Source organism: Helobdella robusta (genome assembly GCF_000326865.2).
Source record: "Helobdella robusta unplaced genomic scaffold HELROscaffold_4, whole genome shotgun sequence".
Lineage (NCBI taxonomy): Eukaryota > Metazoa > Annelida > Clitellata > Rhynchobdellida > Glossiphoniidae > Helobdella > Helobdella robusta.
Genome location: NW_008704902.1, coordinates 3,487,921 through 3,503,679, shown reverse-complemented (window position 1 = coordinate 3,503,679; position 15,759 = coordinate 3,487,921). Strand labels below are relative to the sequence as shown.

Here is a 15,759-nt window from a genome sequence, read left to right as displayed (position 1 = left end):
ATAACAGAAAAAACCTAGTGACTAAAAAATTTTCAGTCATTTATTTAGAAGAATATTTTCAAAAAAAAAATTATAACAGAAAAAAATAAATAAAAATGAATCAATCTCAATTGCTTAGAATAGCTCACTTCATCCATGTATAAAAATTAGTAGTATTTTATGGAGTCATTCCAACATGAGATAAAAAAAACAGCAAGAATAACTTGATGAATTAAATATTAAACCGGTAAATGCCAGGGCTGTGACAAGACAGTGTATTTTAAAAACAAGACAAAGACGTTGAAAGCTCAAGTCAAGACAAGACCAAGACAAGACTTTCAAGGAACATGTCTCGAAACATCTAAAGACAAGAATGAGACTAAGACGCCAAAATTTGAAAAAAAAATCAGTGAGAACTTTTAAGGAAGTCAGATTTGAGCTGGATTTTTGTCACCTAACTTCAAACAAATATGCATAAATATAAAAAAATAAAAATGTGTATATATATTTTCATTTGTAAACATACACATGTACACATTTGCATATTTATACATTGGTATATAATATACAAGTACACATTTATTTGTTTACATGTGAACATTTAAGTGTATCTGTAGTCTGTACTGTATATTAACATTAACCTAAGAATGTATTGTATCTATATGCCAAATGATATGAAGCCTGAGGAATTACATGCTTGGACCTTCTGATTGATGTGACTATTTTGATTATGAGATTATGATGTAATTACTTTTATAGTTTTATATTACCATTACCAGATATTAACACCAAGCACTGCCAATGAGTAATTTGTTTTTCAAAATAAGTTAGTGTGTACTTTAATGTACGCTTTTAGAAGAATTTATCAAAAATGGTTTAAAACTTTGAATTGAATGCATACAAAATATTTTCCTATCTGCGTCTTGTTTTCAAGGCATATCAAGACACTAAAAAAAACGAAAGACACTAAAAAAAACGAGACCAAGAATGACATGGTTTTTAAAACGAGACAGAGACAAAGTCAAGACTAACATTGTAAAGTCTCGAGGCAAGATCAAGAGAGTAAATAGCTCGTCTCGAGACGTCACAGCCCTTGTAAACGCAAAATAAATTTAACTTTGCCACAGACCGCCCATCAATTAAAAGTTTTTAAATCTCAATATTTTTTGGTGATCACGTGATTGATCCAACATGAATCTGGAAAGCCATTTAAATTTATAAAAAATAAAATGTGGGAAAAACCGGGCTTGAAACCAGGGAGTAACTTGATACATACAATGATTAGGTTAAAAACAGGTTGATGTTGCCTCTGTTTCCTTGTACATGAATATATCACAGACTCATAAAACATTAGTGTACCATTTATCTACATATTTATTTACATAATAAAAAAAACTGAGCTACAATGACATTAGTTTAACACAATTCCTAAAGTAAAAAAACTGACCATTATCTGTTTCCATTTTAACTGAATTGTTGTGTTTAGGTTTTATTCCATTCTATTGAGTATATGGGTTTGAGAAACAGAACATAATTTCAACTTTCGTTAAATTTAGTTACAGAATACTATTTTATTTATTCAGAAAGTTTAAAACAAAATTTATTTTGTATAATTTAAACAACGTTCGCTTAAACACTCATCTGTTAATTTATTAAATTGTTTTGGCATTACAGATTTTTGGTTAAATAATTTTTATTAGCGTAACTAACGTTGGCAGGCAACAGTTGATTCTTGCTATGTTTATCCAACTTAATCGACTGTGTTTTGTTTGGAATTGAATTTGACTGATTTTTTAAAATGAACAAATCAGATTTTAAGTGTGGATTTTGCAAACAAGGTGTCGAAGCTGAGCATATTTGCGGTAAGCTCTGGCATGATAAAAATACAAAATGTACCTCTCACCAGCGATGCATGGTAAGTAAAAAACTTTTTTTTTATTTAATTAATAAACTGGAGTTAGTTTTACTTTTAAAATTTAAGATTAAAATAAGATGAAATTTTGATAATTTTTTAATTACTAATTTTATTTTTCAAAGCAATATTCTGCTCTGCTTGTTCAATATCAAATGAAAAAGTTTGGTGGGTTCAAAGTAAAAAAAGTTTTGAAAGAGCAAAACAGAGGAAAGCTATTGGTAATTTAAATTTTTTAATTTGATTTTATATTTGATTGAAATGAAATTGAGATTTTTGATTTTTAATTAGATTTACAATTGTATAAAATGGTGTGTTTTATTGTTTGATTATTAATTCATTTCAACAGAAATGTTCTATATGTTGTAAAAGTGGTAAAAAATCAAAAAATAACTTGGGAGGAGGAGCAACTGCAGGCTGTGCAATCTCGAAATGTAAAAAAACTTTTCATTTCTACTGTGCAAAATTAGATAGGAATGCTAGAACCCGAAGAATTGTTCTTAGAAATTTTAATGATTCTGATGAACCACAAATACTCTACAGGTACTTATTTTGAAGTTTAAATTTGATTTGTAGTTTGTTGATTTTTGTGTTATATATGAAGTCACATAGTAAAAAGCTATGTGAAAAAAATTATTTCAATTTTTTTTGTAATTTGCTTTACATTAAAAACATATTTATACCTAATATATAAAATATTTATGTATACTGTAAATTAACAAAGATATTTATAGGACTAGCTACATATTTATTTATTAACTTTAAAACTCAGACCAGAAGCCCATTATAGGCCTGTTAGGTCAAACAAAAATCACAAATAAGAAACACATCCAAAAGTTACTGAAATAATGAAAAAGTCAAATAAATTCACAAAACCCAAAAAAAACATCAGATTTATACATTAGGTCATTGTCAATGAACCAAAAACTATTGCAAAATAATTAGTCAGCAACAATTCAATAACTCATTTCTTAAACACTGCTGATCTATGTATGTTATTGATATCCCAGTCAGTCATTCATTTAATTTTTATTTTATTCATTTTTGTTTTATTTTTATTTAGAAGTGAAACATAAAATATAAAAAAAATGTTATTTCATTTTATTTGGTTTTTCATACTTTCCTCATTTTATTAGTTCTCATTTTGAATTTCAGAGTTTTTTGCAGTGAGGAACATGAGGAGATGTTCAACAAAATTCAAAAAAGTTTGATTAATTACGTTTCTTAGTTTCAGTTCACAAAAATTATACTTTCCAACTTATTCATTGTTTGTATTTTAGTAGTATGCTGGAGAATTTGAAATATTGAAATGTTTTTTCATTACTCAATGAAATTTATGAAAGTAATTACAAGGTAATTGAAAATCAATGAATATAATATTACTGTAGCTTGCCTATCTTTTGCCAAATTTATCCAGATATAGATTATTCTGAAGACACTGATAACGATGAGTATAAGAGTGATTACACGTTATCATCAGATTCATCTGACTCATCTGACGCCAGTGGAAATGAAGATGCAAATGATAAGAAAATTGGTAAAGCCAATAAGGAAACACTTCCAGTCTGTGAAACTCAAGATTCTGGTCATCTAACATGTAACATTTTTTTTTAAGTACCAGTTTGCCAATGATTTATTTTTTAGCATCAAGTTTTTATGATCTATCGTTTTTTTTAGCGAAGCAAGAAAAATTAAATGTTGAAAAAAACTCAAAAGCATCGTTACCCAAAAAAAGATTAAACGTTTGCAATGATAAGAATGATGAAAATGTTTCAAATGCTAAAAAATTGAAAACCAGCAGTCATGATGATAGTGAGCTTGAAATTTTTTGTTTTATTCTTTTTAATTACAGTCAAACTTACTTATAACGAACTTCTATATAACGAAAATCTAACAAATTTTTTATATAACAGATCACGTTATATGCTTTGTTGAGAACGCAGAGCATTTGGTTCCATCAAAATTTGAAGTTCTTGTAAAGAGAGCAAAAGATTTGTTTGATGCTGATGCCAGTAAGGTTTTTCTATGGAAGTATAACCTTGAAAGATTCACGTCACAACACATGCTCTATCTCCTTCTTGATATCAGCCAAGCACTGCAGTTCGTATATTAAATTGTTTTGTCCTTCACTCATGTTGAGAAATAACATAGAAACTGTATGCACTGAATTGATTTTAAGCTTTTTTGGATATTGTTCAATAATTTGAATCTGACCAATTTAGAAACTGAGTGTAGAAACTGAAAAACTATTTTTAGCTTTTTATATTTCAAATTTTTTGTTCATAATAATAGAAAAGGAAATTTAGACTCTGGCACTAAATAAAAAGAATTTAAATGTAAAAATTAAAATAAACAATAATAACTAACTTTTTGAGCTAGGTTTTTGTGGGTTTCAAAAACTTTGAATTTGTTATATGGCTGACAAACGAAATGTTGTTAACAAATTATTTATTCACTTGAACAATTGAAACTAGCAGCAGATAAATAATCCACATTTTAAATATAAATTTAGTGGTGATAAGTGCTCACAAATATTGGCAGCATTTTCATCTGGGTCTTTTTTATGTAAATCGCAATAATTATTAACCGTTTATTATGATATAATTAGCCATTAAACAACAAGGAATTAATTAATTACTAAATATCAAGTTATGGACATAACATTTTCTGCTTCTGATAAACATTAAATTTTAAAGACTACAAATGACTGTAGTGCATCAGTTATAGAAATGCTAACAAATCACTAGCGTACACGAATCACACTTGAGAGACCAGGACTAGGCACTTTTAAGCGCCTGCTGTCCTGATGTTTTTTTCCAGCAATACATTTGATCTCAGTATGCATGTTTGTTCATGAATTTCTTTACATTAGACCACTAAGTAATTCTTGCTACCTTACATGATAATACATTTATTTTCGCTTCTATTCATATTTTGTAATTACTGCTGTTTACGGCCGCTTAGATGTTTGCCGTTTCTCATTTTTAACATTCTTCATGTGAAAATTTATTGCTATAATTTAAAAATATTATCAATTATTATTATTATTTTCAATTATTATCAATTAAAAATTTTTCAGAGCAAAGAATGTTTTTGAGATAAAAAGACTGGTTTGTTTGCTGGACAACAAAGACATTGAAAGATATGAACAGTTGATGCAAAGAGCAGCTAGTGAAGACAAATCAAACAATAATGAAGATAATAAAATAAATGGTAAGCTAACTAATATCAAGACTGAGGACAAAGTTCAAAATGAACCTGTAAAATCTATTTCTAATTTAGAAGAAAAAAATAATGTTTTAAGGCAGAAAATAGAAAATAACTTAGACCATGCAAATGAAAAATTTAATCAATTGGTTGGGAAGTATTGTCTTCTTAACATGCCAGAGGATACACATATCGTCTTCTTGGCTCTCTGTGATGTGACCGATCCACATGGAGAAATAAGATACCACATGAAGAGACCAAGCCGAGTGAAAAAGGAAACCAAATGTGTCGAAGAAATTGCAAAAGATGATCAAGTAGATCTGAAAGATCCTGTTGGCACTAGTGGTACAACTCAACAAAAATCTTCTCTGGATGCTGGTAATTATTTGTTTTTTTTCAATGTAATTGACCCATAAGTTATTATTTTGAGTTGGATATACAAAACTGATGTTGCAAAAGAACATTCACTGATTATGCCGCAAAACTTTTAGGATCTGCTGCTATGAATTTAGCTCTAATTTAATTTTTGATCTCATTTTTCAATGTAATATGTTGCGAATTAAAAAAACATTACCTTTTCTTATTTTTCGTGTAAGCATTTTGCTTATGTGAGCCTTTACAAATTAATTTAAAAGAAGCAAGAGGATATGCTGTAGATTGAGAAAACATAACTTATGTTCAACTACCCAAAATTTCATTGAGGATATCCCAAAAGTTAATGTAATGTGTATTATATATGCCAGTTTTTTTTTATTGTGTTGATAGTTTGGTCACACATCCAGTAACGCCGAGTGAAAAACTTTTAATAAACTTTGCAATATCACACTATTAAGTATCATCATTATCTCTGTTTCTAAATATATTAGTGGGAAGGATTCCATTTGCACGTTGTTGAATATAAAATTATCGAATGTCTTTGTTCTATGAGTATTTAATTGGCTAGTAATAAATTATAATGATTGTTACTGTAATGTAAGATATCAACATTGTTGTTCAAGATTTGCCCAGTAATTTTAGTTTTTTGTTTCTCTTTCATATGATTTTTTATAGCGCCAGTTTGTACGTGCACCGTGTATCAACAATGTTGAAATCTTACGTTACAATAACAACCATTATAATTTACAACTAGCCGAGTGAATACTCGTCGAACAAAGACATCCAATAATAAATATTCAACAACGTGCAACTGGAATCCTTCCCACTAATATATTTAGAAACAGAGGAATCATCGATAATGATGACACGTAAAAGTGTCATATTGGACAAAGTTGAAGATCGTAATAACTAATTAAATGACCATTAAGTATTCACATTAAACAAACAATTAACGCTGTAGAGACAGAGTATATATATATATATATATATATATATATATATATATGAGCATTTGGCCACAATTGTACCATATATTTATATATATATACATATATACATATATATATACCGTGTTTCCTCATATATAAGACATCCCTCAAATATAAGACCTAGCACGTTTTTTGTCTATTTTTCTAATATAAGCCCTCCCTCGAATATAAGCCCTCCCTCGATTATAATTTCTAGTATGAATCAGCTGACAACAACAAAAACTTCTGTCAAAACCACACCGGAAACGTCAACTGCTGCAAGATTTTTCGTTTTTCGAGGATTTTTCGTTTTTCGAACTGTTTTTCCTCTTTCAAGCATATCCTGAGGTTACAAAGCTGTCAAAGTAAGGGTTGTTTTTTCTATTTAAATAAACTATTTTGTAACATTTTGCCCATATTTAAGATGAGTGGCAAGAGGAAAAGTTACTCTGTCGAATACAAAAAAGGAATTGTGGAGGAATGCAGAGATCAAAATATTACTGCATTTTGCAAAGAGAAGAAGTTGGACGTACGAATGGTTAGGAAATGGCGAGCACAGTATGATGATCTCAATCAAAAGGTTGAAGATGGGCAGGCAAAAAAAAGAAAATGTGGCTCTGGAAATCGTCCATTCTTTCCAGAGTTAGAAGACATCATCTTTGACTGGATTGCTGAGAAGAGAGAAAACCGTATGGTTGTGCGCAGAGCTGAGATTCAAGCTTTTGCTCTCGAGATGGCTCCTACACTTGACATCCCTCCTGAGGAGTTCAAAGCTTCAAAATGTTGGCTGGATCGCTTCCTTCAGCGGTATGAACTCTCACTACGAAGATCAACAACACTGTTCAAGCTTGAGGATAAAGAAGCTGTCAAGAGAGCTCTCATGTTCAAGTCTTTCATGGATGGTTTGGATTTTTCAAAGTATCAGCTTTCCAACATGATTGCTATGGATGAGACTGCTGTTTACATGGGTCAGGACACTCAAAAGACAGTCGACTTCAGAGGAGCTTCATCTATTTATGTACCATCAACTGGATATGAAAGTGCACGCGTCACCTGCATTTTGGCAATTCGTCTGGATGGGAAGAAAGCTGCTCCACTTCTTATTACCAAAGGAAAGAAAGAAAAGATTGAATGCCAGGGAGGAGTTTATGTCTTGGAATCAGAAAAGGCATGGAGTACGCAGAATGTAATAAGAAAATTGGTGGACCTTATGCTGCAACTTGTTTTAAGAGGAAGTCAACGAGGTCTCCTCATTTGGGACTCTGCAAGCACTCATCGTGCAAAGGATATGAAAATCTTCTTGGCAGAAAGAAGGGTTGATCAGGTTATGATCCCAGCAGGGATGACTGCTTACCTCCAGACCTTGGACATTGCAATAAACAAGCCTTTCAAGGATTACCTCAGACTTGAAATCAATGATTATATTGAGAATACGATGTCAAGGAACAAAAATAACAACTTCGTGAAGCCTAATCTGCAGGAGGTAGTCTCTTGGGTAAGGAATGCATGGGGCAAAGTCACTGATAGCTGTGTTGCAAAGGCTCTGAAAGCAGGGTACTTGGACAAAACATCGCCATTTGAAGCGAGCTACATCGCAAAACACGATAGATTGGGACCTATGATACTGAAGGAGCTGGAGTCAAATGAAATCTTGGCTGGAATTCAAGGTCTTGATCTGGAAGAAAATGATGATATCCCAGAAGATGATGATCTTATTGTATTTGAATAAAATATTATTGTATTTGGGAAAAATAAATGATGTCGAAAAAATTGGCATAATAATATAAGCCCTCCCTCGAATATAAGACCTAGGGCAATTTTTGGGAAAAAATTAATATAAGACCCTGTCTTATATTCGAGGTAACACGGTATATATAAGTAATTGTTTGTTTTGTTATATATGAGCGTCTGTAAGAATTGTATTAGGTGCAATATACATTTTCCTTAACAGTAATAACAAATTATATATATAGACATATATACATTTTTTCTTAATAATAATAATAAATTTTTTGATGTATTTTTTCAGGTGAAGGTAACCAGCTGTTGTAATTCTATTATTTTAATTGACCAAAGATAAGAATGATGTAAGGAATTCGCCAACAAAAAATGTTAATGTGTTATCATGTATTGAGTGAGACATTATGCTGTATAAAATGGAGAGTAACTTTCTAAAATCATGATGTTATTTAGTCTAAAATTTTTGTATTTTTTTAAAGGAGAAATTATAAATATACAGGAATAATTTGATCTCTGACTTGACTTAAAGATTTGACGCAAGCCGTTAAAGATTGTTCTTTTACCAAAAACCAAACTGCATTTTGTTAAAGAATAACACAAACCAAAAATAATTAAATCGACTTAAATACGATGTTGTCAAAAGGATATATATATTCTACCAGTGCAACTTTTGTTGTTTTTTTCTACAATTTTATGTCATTATGATTCCTGAATTATTTTGACTTCTCTTTTATATATGCATGTTCATTAGTTATCTTTGACAATTGCTTTTCGTTATATTTTTTTTCTTCAGAACTTTTACTCATTTTTATACAATGCAAAATTGATTTCTGTTAATGTTGACTATGAGGCCACTTAATTTTTTTTCTATCTTTCCAAAAAATATTGTTGAATTTGTCAATGCAATAGATACGGTTGTATTCATATCAATGGAGTATTATCAGAGTGTTCAGTCAATGAGTTTCAAAAGGTCTGCGCGTTAGGACAGTCCATGTTAATTTGATCATTCCTGTTAGAAAGATTCAAATCAGTCTTGATTTTTTTACAAATAAATAAACCGACCTGAAAGATTGCAACAATCACCTACTAATAAGATTCCTCCGCGTTTAAAATCACTGACCGTCTTAGAAGAATGACTGGAAAGTGTTGGACTACGTTTGATTAATAAATAGCAATCAGGTTTCATAAAAATCAAATACAATCCAGCAAATTCAGATAAGAATATTGAAAGATGCAAAAGCAGCGAACAGTCAGCCATTTTTTTAATAGATTTTAAAAAAGGTTTTCAATCAATCTGACACGAAGAATAGTGGGCAGCTTTAGAAATTATGGAAATATCGAAATACTCAAACTTTTAAAAATTTAACGGTAAGGTTTTGGAAAGAACTTGCCTACCTTAATCATTATTTTAATGCGCATCTTACTGTCTCTCAAACGCGGTCGGCCCAAAACAAATCGGCTGAACTTATCTTTGGCCTAATCTTAGCATCTTATATTTAATTACCGCCCAGTGGCGAGGGTAATTAAATATAAGTGGCAGTGCCCTCCATTGAGTTATATATAATTATATAATATAATTATATATTATAAATATATATAGTTATATAATTCCATGGTTCCCCCTCCACGTTGTGAGCAGTTTTTTATTAAAATTCAGAAAAAGAACCGTTTTAGGTAGAAAATCGAAAAAAAAATACTTATATATAATATTTGTTATATTCTATATATATGTATGTGTCATATAATAATTCAAAATAGTTTGTCTAAATGGTGTAAGCGTTAAACCATTGTATTATCGTTTGTTTTGTGCGTTTGTTTTCATATAAAATCTCATAAAAGTAGATTATCTATCACGGTCACCGAGCGTTGTATGTTTCATATGAGCGTATACAATTTATTTGCAAAAGTTAAATTTGATTTAGTAATAAGTTTATTTTTTTGAAATTCCCGTAGTTTCGTGCTGCCTCAATCTGGCGGAGGGCAGGATTTTTTATTTTAAATTTTAATTCAATTGATTTGCGTATATATATTTTATTATATATTTAATTTTAATAAATATTTATTAAATATATTTTGCTTGTTTCCCAATCAACCAACTTCTCTTGTGACTTGCTTGTCAAACGGAAAATTTTGTGATTTAAATTTAATTGTAAGTTATTTTATTTTATTTTTATAATTATTAATAATAATAATAATGTTGCTTATTTAATGGTTAATTATATTTTCATTAACTCACAATTTTACTGTTTAGCTTACTTTACATTTTTACAGTTTACAAACACTTAGTTTTTTTAGTCTACTGTTACTGGCTACTCCTACATACTACCTACCAGAACAGAACAAACTAAATGTAATGTGTGTTATCAATGATGTTATGAATTAATATTAATAATAACCACAAAAAATGCAACAAATTCAAACCTAGTCATAATTTAAATATGATTAAGATTAAGCTTCTATGTTTATGAATAACTCTAACATTAGTTTAGAAATGAAACAAATCATAGAATAAAAATACTTTTTTGACTAGTTGACTATAATATAATATTATAATATAATATAATATTATCAATAATAATAATACTTGATTTTCATTTTACCTAAGGACATTATTAAATTAAACAGGTTATATGTTATAATATAAAAAATGTGACTGCTAATATTTAATAAACTTTCATCTTTTTTGGGGCTAACTCAACTTAATGGACTTAATGCAACATTATTTTCATTAAAATATCATTCATAGTAATTTTTACTTTTACAGTTTAACCAAAAATGGCAACCCGTTTATCTGGTAAGAAAAAGCACACACTGGATAGTGATGAAGAAGATGATGAGGATGTGCCTACATACATGAATGAAGATGAAATTCAAGGTTTTTAATTCATAATGTCATAGCATTCGATTAAATTAAATGATTTGTCATTAATGATATTTAGTTAAAAATAGATATTCATTTCTGATCTAAATATTTCATAGATATTATTTGAACAAATTGTTGCAAGACAGTAGTATAGACAATGTGTTTTAATGAGCTTATGCAAAAATTTTTTTTCAAATTATTTAAAAAAATAAACATCATTAAAGGAGAAGAAGAAGGAAATGTGGACATAGAAGATGGAACGAGGTTTACTCCATTTCATATGAAGGACGAACTCGAAGAAGGACATTTTGATGGGTCTGGCATGTACATCTTCAAAAAATCCAAGGTATGAGTCTGTATTTTTTTCTATTTTTAAACAACAACCAAATATGCCTCATCATTTGTATGATATTAAGGATATTTAACTTTGTTGTATAAATTTTTATGAAATACTTTTCATTATTTAATTTTCATGTCAGAATTTTTTTTATTAATTTGTACACCATAACCAAGGAATAACCTTTATTTAAATTTAAAATTTTTTAAAATTTAATATCCTTAGGATGAAATACGTGATTCCTGGATTGAAGATGTCAATTGGTCTGAAGTGAAAACTTTGGAAAAAACTTTAAATTTGAAGAAAAAGAAAGAAGAGCTTGAAGAACCTGAAGAAGAAATAAATGAACACCAATTGCTGAGACAAATTATTACATTTATGTCGCCTAAAGAAAATGTTACTAATGCCATTAAAAGATTGGGAAAAACTTCAGGATCCAACAGTAGCAATCGAAAATGGAAAAACAAAAAATTTAAAGCAGATGAAAATACGGAGAACTTAGAAGTAGAAACAGCTAAAAAACAATTGTTAGAACTTATAAGCTGTGCTGATAAATTACTTTCAAATGGCTTCACAACAATATACCAGGCCACTTATGAAAAACTTGATGTAAAACTAAAATCTTTAGAACAGTCTACTGCAAAAATAAATACTGCTATCAATGCTGATTTTGATATATTTGCTCCCGATGAAAGTGCACCAAAAAGTTCACCAAATGATGAGCAGATCAGTTGGGAGTTCAAATGGGAGAACAAGGATGAAGCAGAATGTTACGGCCCATACAGCAGTGAACAAATGCTGAAATGGCAGGACGAGGGTTACTTCAAGGATGGAGTTTTTGTTAGAAAGACCACAGTAGACAGTAAAGAATTTCAGAGTTCTAAAAGAATTGATTTTAGTCTGTACGTGTAACACCAATGACAGTAAACCTTTTGTTTTGCCTATTTCTATTCTAAATACTACTTCAAGACAATTTGTTGCAAGATGGTGACGTAGACGAGACGTCTTAATGAGCTTTTGTAAAATTTATTTTTCTTCTCTTTTCTCAAATATTTGGTAATAAATGCAAGAACAGTTTCAACTACTCAAAAATCTTTAAAAAGTTAGAGCTATTTATAGAATGATAAATGAAAAATGTTTTTGTGTTAATAACAGCCAAAAATAGCTATTTAGTTGAGCGTATAAATAATAATGTATGTATTCATAAAATAGAAAAACAAAGCAGAGAGAAATTTGTATTTTAATGTTAAACTCAATTTTTATTCATCAATTTGTAGTCTATCACAATTTTTTACTGACATGACCTGAACAAAAATTATTTTGCATCTGTTAAAAAATAAAGTCAGCAAATGGGAGTGCAATCATAATAAAATAAGTAGATTATTTACGATTTTTTAAATTTTTAATGATCAATCCATCATGCAATCTTTCATCTTTATAAACAATCCTATGCAATGGTTTATCATAATCAATTGAATTGAAATCTTTTTCAAGTGGACATTCGGCCATGCTTTCATCATCAAACACTACAGTGTTGCCATCTATGTTATCTGGGTACATGTAATCACCTATAAAATTAATTTTAAAAAATTATAAAAATATATAGATGCAAATGAATTGGGTGGAAACCTGGTAGGATCAAATTGTATCCACCTTTACATCTAGAAAAGACAGGCATCAGTCGTTCTTTACTATTAAGTGGATTATTTGCAGTAGAAGCATTTTTTAGCGCATCAAAATGTTTAAATCCTTTCATTTTGCATAGTTCATAAATTTGAGGTGGAGCCATAAGTGATTTTTCTTCTGTTTCAAGTAAGTTTAAATCTAAAAATTCAGAAGGCGACAACCACTAAAAATGTTTAAATCAAGATTTATTAAATAGTAAATTTGGCAAATAAATTTTAAGAAAATATTGCAAAAATTGTACTGTATTAAAAAGAATAATTACATGGGCTTTGTTAATTTCTTTGTCATCTGGTGCAGCCTCAGGCAGATCATTGCCCTCCAAACAACAAATGTAAAAAATTGTATCAAATCTTGCTGTCTGTTTACTTTTTCTTTTAAAAACAGGAGTGAGCCAATTGCTCCATTCATGTAATGCCCAAATGTTTGGTGTGATGTTATATGACTTACACATATTGTAAAATTCAGATGGATTGTTATGAATTTTTTTTCGCCAAACAGTCATATTTGAAATGTTATCAAAAAACAAATGGTCTTTTACATTTTCGCACAACTTTCTGTCAACAGACCTTATGTTTTTGTCATTTTTAATAGCCAACAACAGACCAGATTCTTCAAATGTTTCTCTAATTGCACAAATTCTGAATGCAATATGGGGATGCATTTTCCAATGAGTGTTGTCTTTTATTAATGGATAAGTATTGGTGGTAGACAATCCCAAGTCATTCAATAAATCTAGCATTTTTAAACCAAAACCACCAGTGTATAATGCTTCCCAGTTGGATGAATAATCAGCTTCACTAATAACACCGCCAGGAAAAACTAGTTTTGATGGCATGAATGAACTTTTAGCATTTCTTCTTAGCATTAACACTTTAAAATTTTCTGCAAAGGTAGGTTTGGCTGAATGTGATGGTGCAGATTTCAGTGCAAAAAGAAGACAGGCTGCATCCCTCCAATTCTTCATAGCTGAAAAATAAACAGAATTGCAAATTACTTGTTTATGAATGCATACTGTAAATTAAAAACATTCTCAAGATAGTATCAGTAATGGTTTAATAATGGATCAGATCAACATCAAACAAAACATGAGTTTTATTTTAATTTAATTATCTTATATATATATATAATATATATATATAATATATATAAGTTAGTGTTAAAGAGGTTATAATTGTTATATATTATTCTATATATATTATATATACTATATTATATAGAATAATATATCAACATCAAATAATTATAACCTCTTTAACACTAACTTATTTAGCTTAACAACTTCAACTACCTACTTACTACTAATTCTACTTTAATTTTACCAGGTAAAGTTTACCTTTACATAATCTACTGCTAGCTAAAAAAAAGCTAAGCTAACTGCTAATAATACCTAATACGCTCTCATACATCAATAACTTATACTTAACTAACATCACAATCACTACATGTACATGACATTGGTTACTTTACTATTATACTGACTCAAACTCAAAACAAAAATATTAAAAATTTAATTTAATTTAATCAATTAATATTAATAATAAATAAACTATAATAATACAAAAAATAAATATTAAAATGTCAATGAATTCGATAGTATAAAAGCTAACTTTTTTAACTTTACGATCGTTTGATTTGGTGTTGTAAAGAATAAAATATCGATTGATTTATAATGTTAACCTAAACATATTTATTGTTATAATTTAATTTACATTTTAACCTTTGAAATTTTATAAACACGAGAATGTTTATTTTTTAAAAGTTGATCAAATAAGTAGTAAGCTCGAGCTACATTCAAAATAAAAGTTAATTTCTGATATAAACCGCATATGTTTTGACTATATCTTTCATTTATTGAAAGATTTCTATCATTATATTATTTATGATCATATTATATTTATATCATGTATAAAGATTTATATCATTTATATTTTTATCATTAGAATATGCTTAGAATACATAGATTGTATTTATTATCTTCTAAAAAGGCGTCAAATAATTATGGTCACGATTTGAAAATGACGTCACTATTAATTTTTGTAAACATATTAATTTTTTCATAATCAATAATTTACTTATATTATTTAATTTTAGTATTTGATTTTAATTTTGTAACAATCAGCTGGCTTCATCCAAGGTTCAATGGAGAAACCCTCGTGGAATGATTTCAACCGATTACCAACTTAATCCAGTTCTTCGTTATTGAACCAACTGGATAATCAATTATAAAAAATGGAAAAGTATAAATTTAATTTAAAAAAATCAAAAACAAAATCATCAAAATAGATGAATCGGACATATCATCGATGAAATGTTCCAAGTATGGTGGCAAGTAGGTACATACCCAAAAAAAACAATTATTTCAGAGAGATGTCATTGAGACAATTTTAGAAGAGGAATCTGAATTCCACAGTGAAGCAAGCATTCATCGCCCCAAACCTTTTTGGTTTAAACCAAATATTACTAAAAAAAATTTTAGCATCATGATGCATAAATGACTAAATAACAAATATACATTGAAATATTAACAATTTAGATTAATAGATTAGAAGCAACATCTAACATTTTCAAACCTATCGTTCCATCTCATTTATATCATACTTGGCGATCTTTTAATAAACATTCCAATTCCAGTAGCTCTAATCGAGCGCAATTGGTTGATTTATTCATACTGTCGTTACGGCGAGCTTCTAAA

At 29.1% G+C, this 15,759-nt stretch overlaps 3 protein-coding genes across 3 annotated transcripts; 2 read left to right on the top strand and 1 right to left on the bottom strand.

The window, feature by feature from the left end:
* Positions 1-1,777: 1,777 nt before the first annotated feature.
* HELRODRAFT_162422 (hypothetical protein) lies at positions 1,778-8,170 on the top strand (the record flags this gene model as incomplete). Its single annotated transcript, XM_009024630.1, has 7 exons — positions 1,778-1,894; positions 2,241-2,434; positions 3,047-3,096; positions 3,309-3,488; positions 3,805-3,991; positions 4,971-5,476; positions 7,554-8,170. The coding sequence occupies 7 exons, from the start codon at positions 1,778-1,780 to the stop codon at positions 8,168-8,170; spliced, it is 1,851 nt and encodes a 616-aa protein (XP_009022878.1).
* A 3,937-nt stretch (positions 8,171-12,107) lies between these two features.
* On the top strand, positions 12,108-12,287 carry HELRODRAFT_138341 (hypothetical protein; the record flags this gene model as incomplete). Its single annotated transcript, XM_009024629.1, has 1 exon — positions 12,108-12,287. A coding segment is annotated over one exon (180 nt), but the record flags the coding sequence as incomplete, so codon positions are not given.
* Positions 12,288-12,761: 474 nt separating this feature from the next.
* Positions 12,762-14,031, bottom strand: HELRODRAFT_162420 (hypothetical protein; the record flags this gene model as incomplete). Its single annotated transcript, XM_009024628.1, has 3 exons — positions 12,762-12,949; positions 13,011-13,230; positions 13,330-14,031. 3 exons carry the CDS (start codon positions 14,029-14,031, stop codon positions 12,762-12,764), a joined length of 1,110 nt encoding a protein of 369 aa, XP_009022876.1.
* Positions 14,032-15,759: the final 1,728 nt, after the last annotated feature.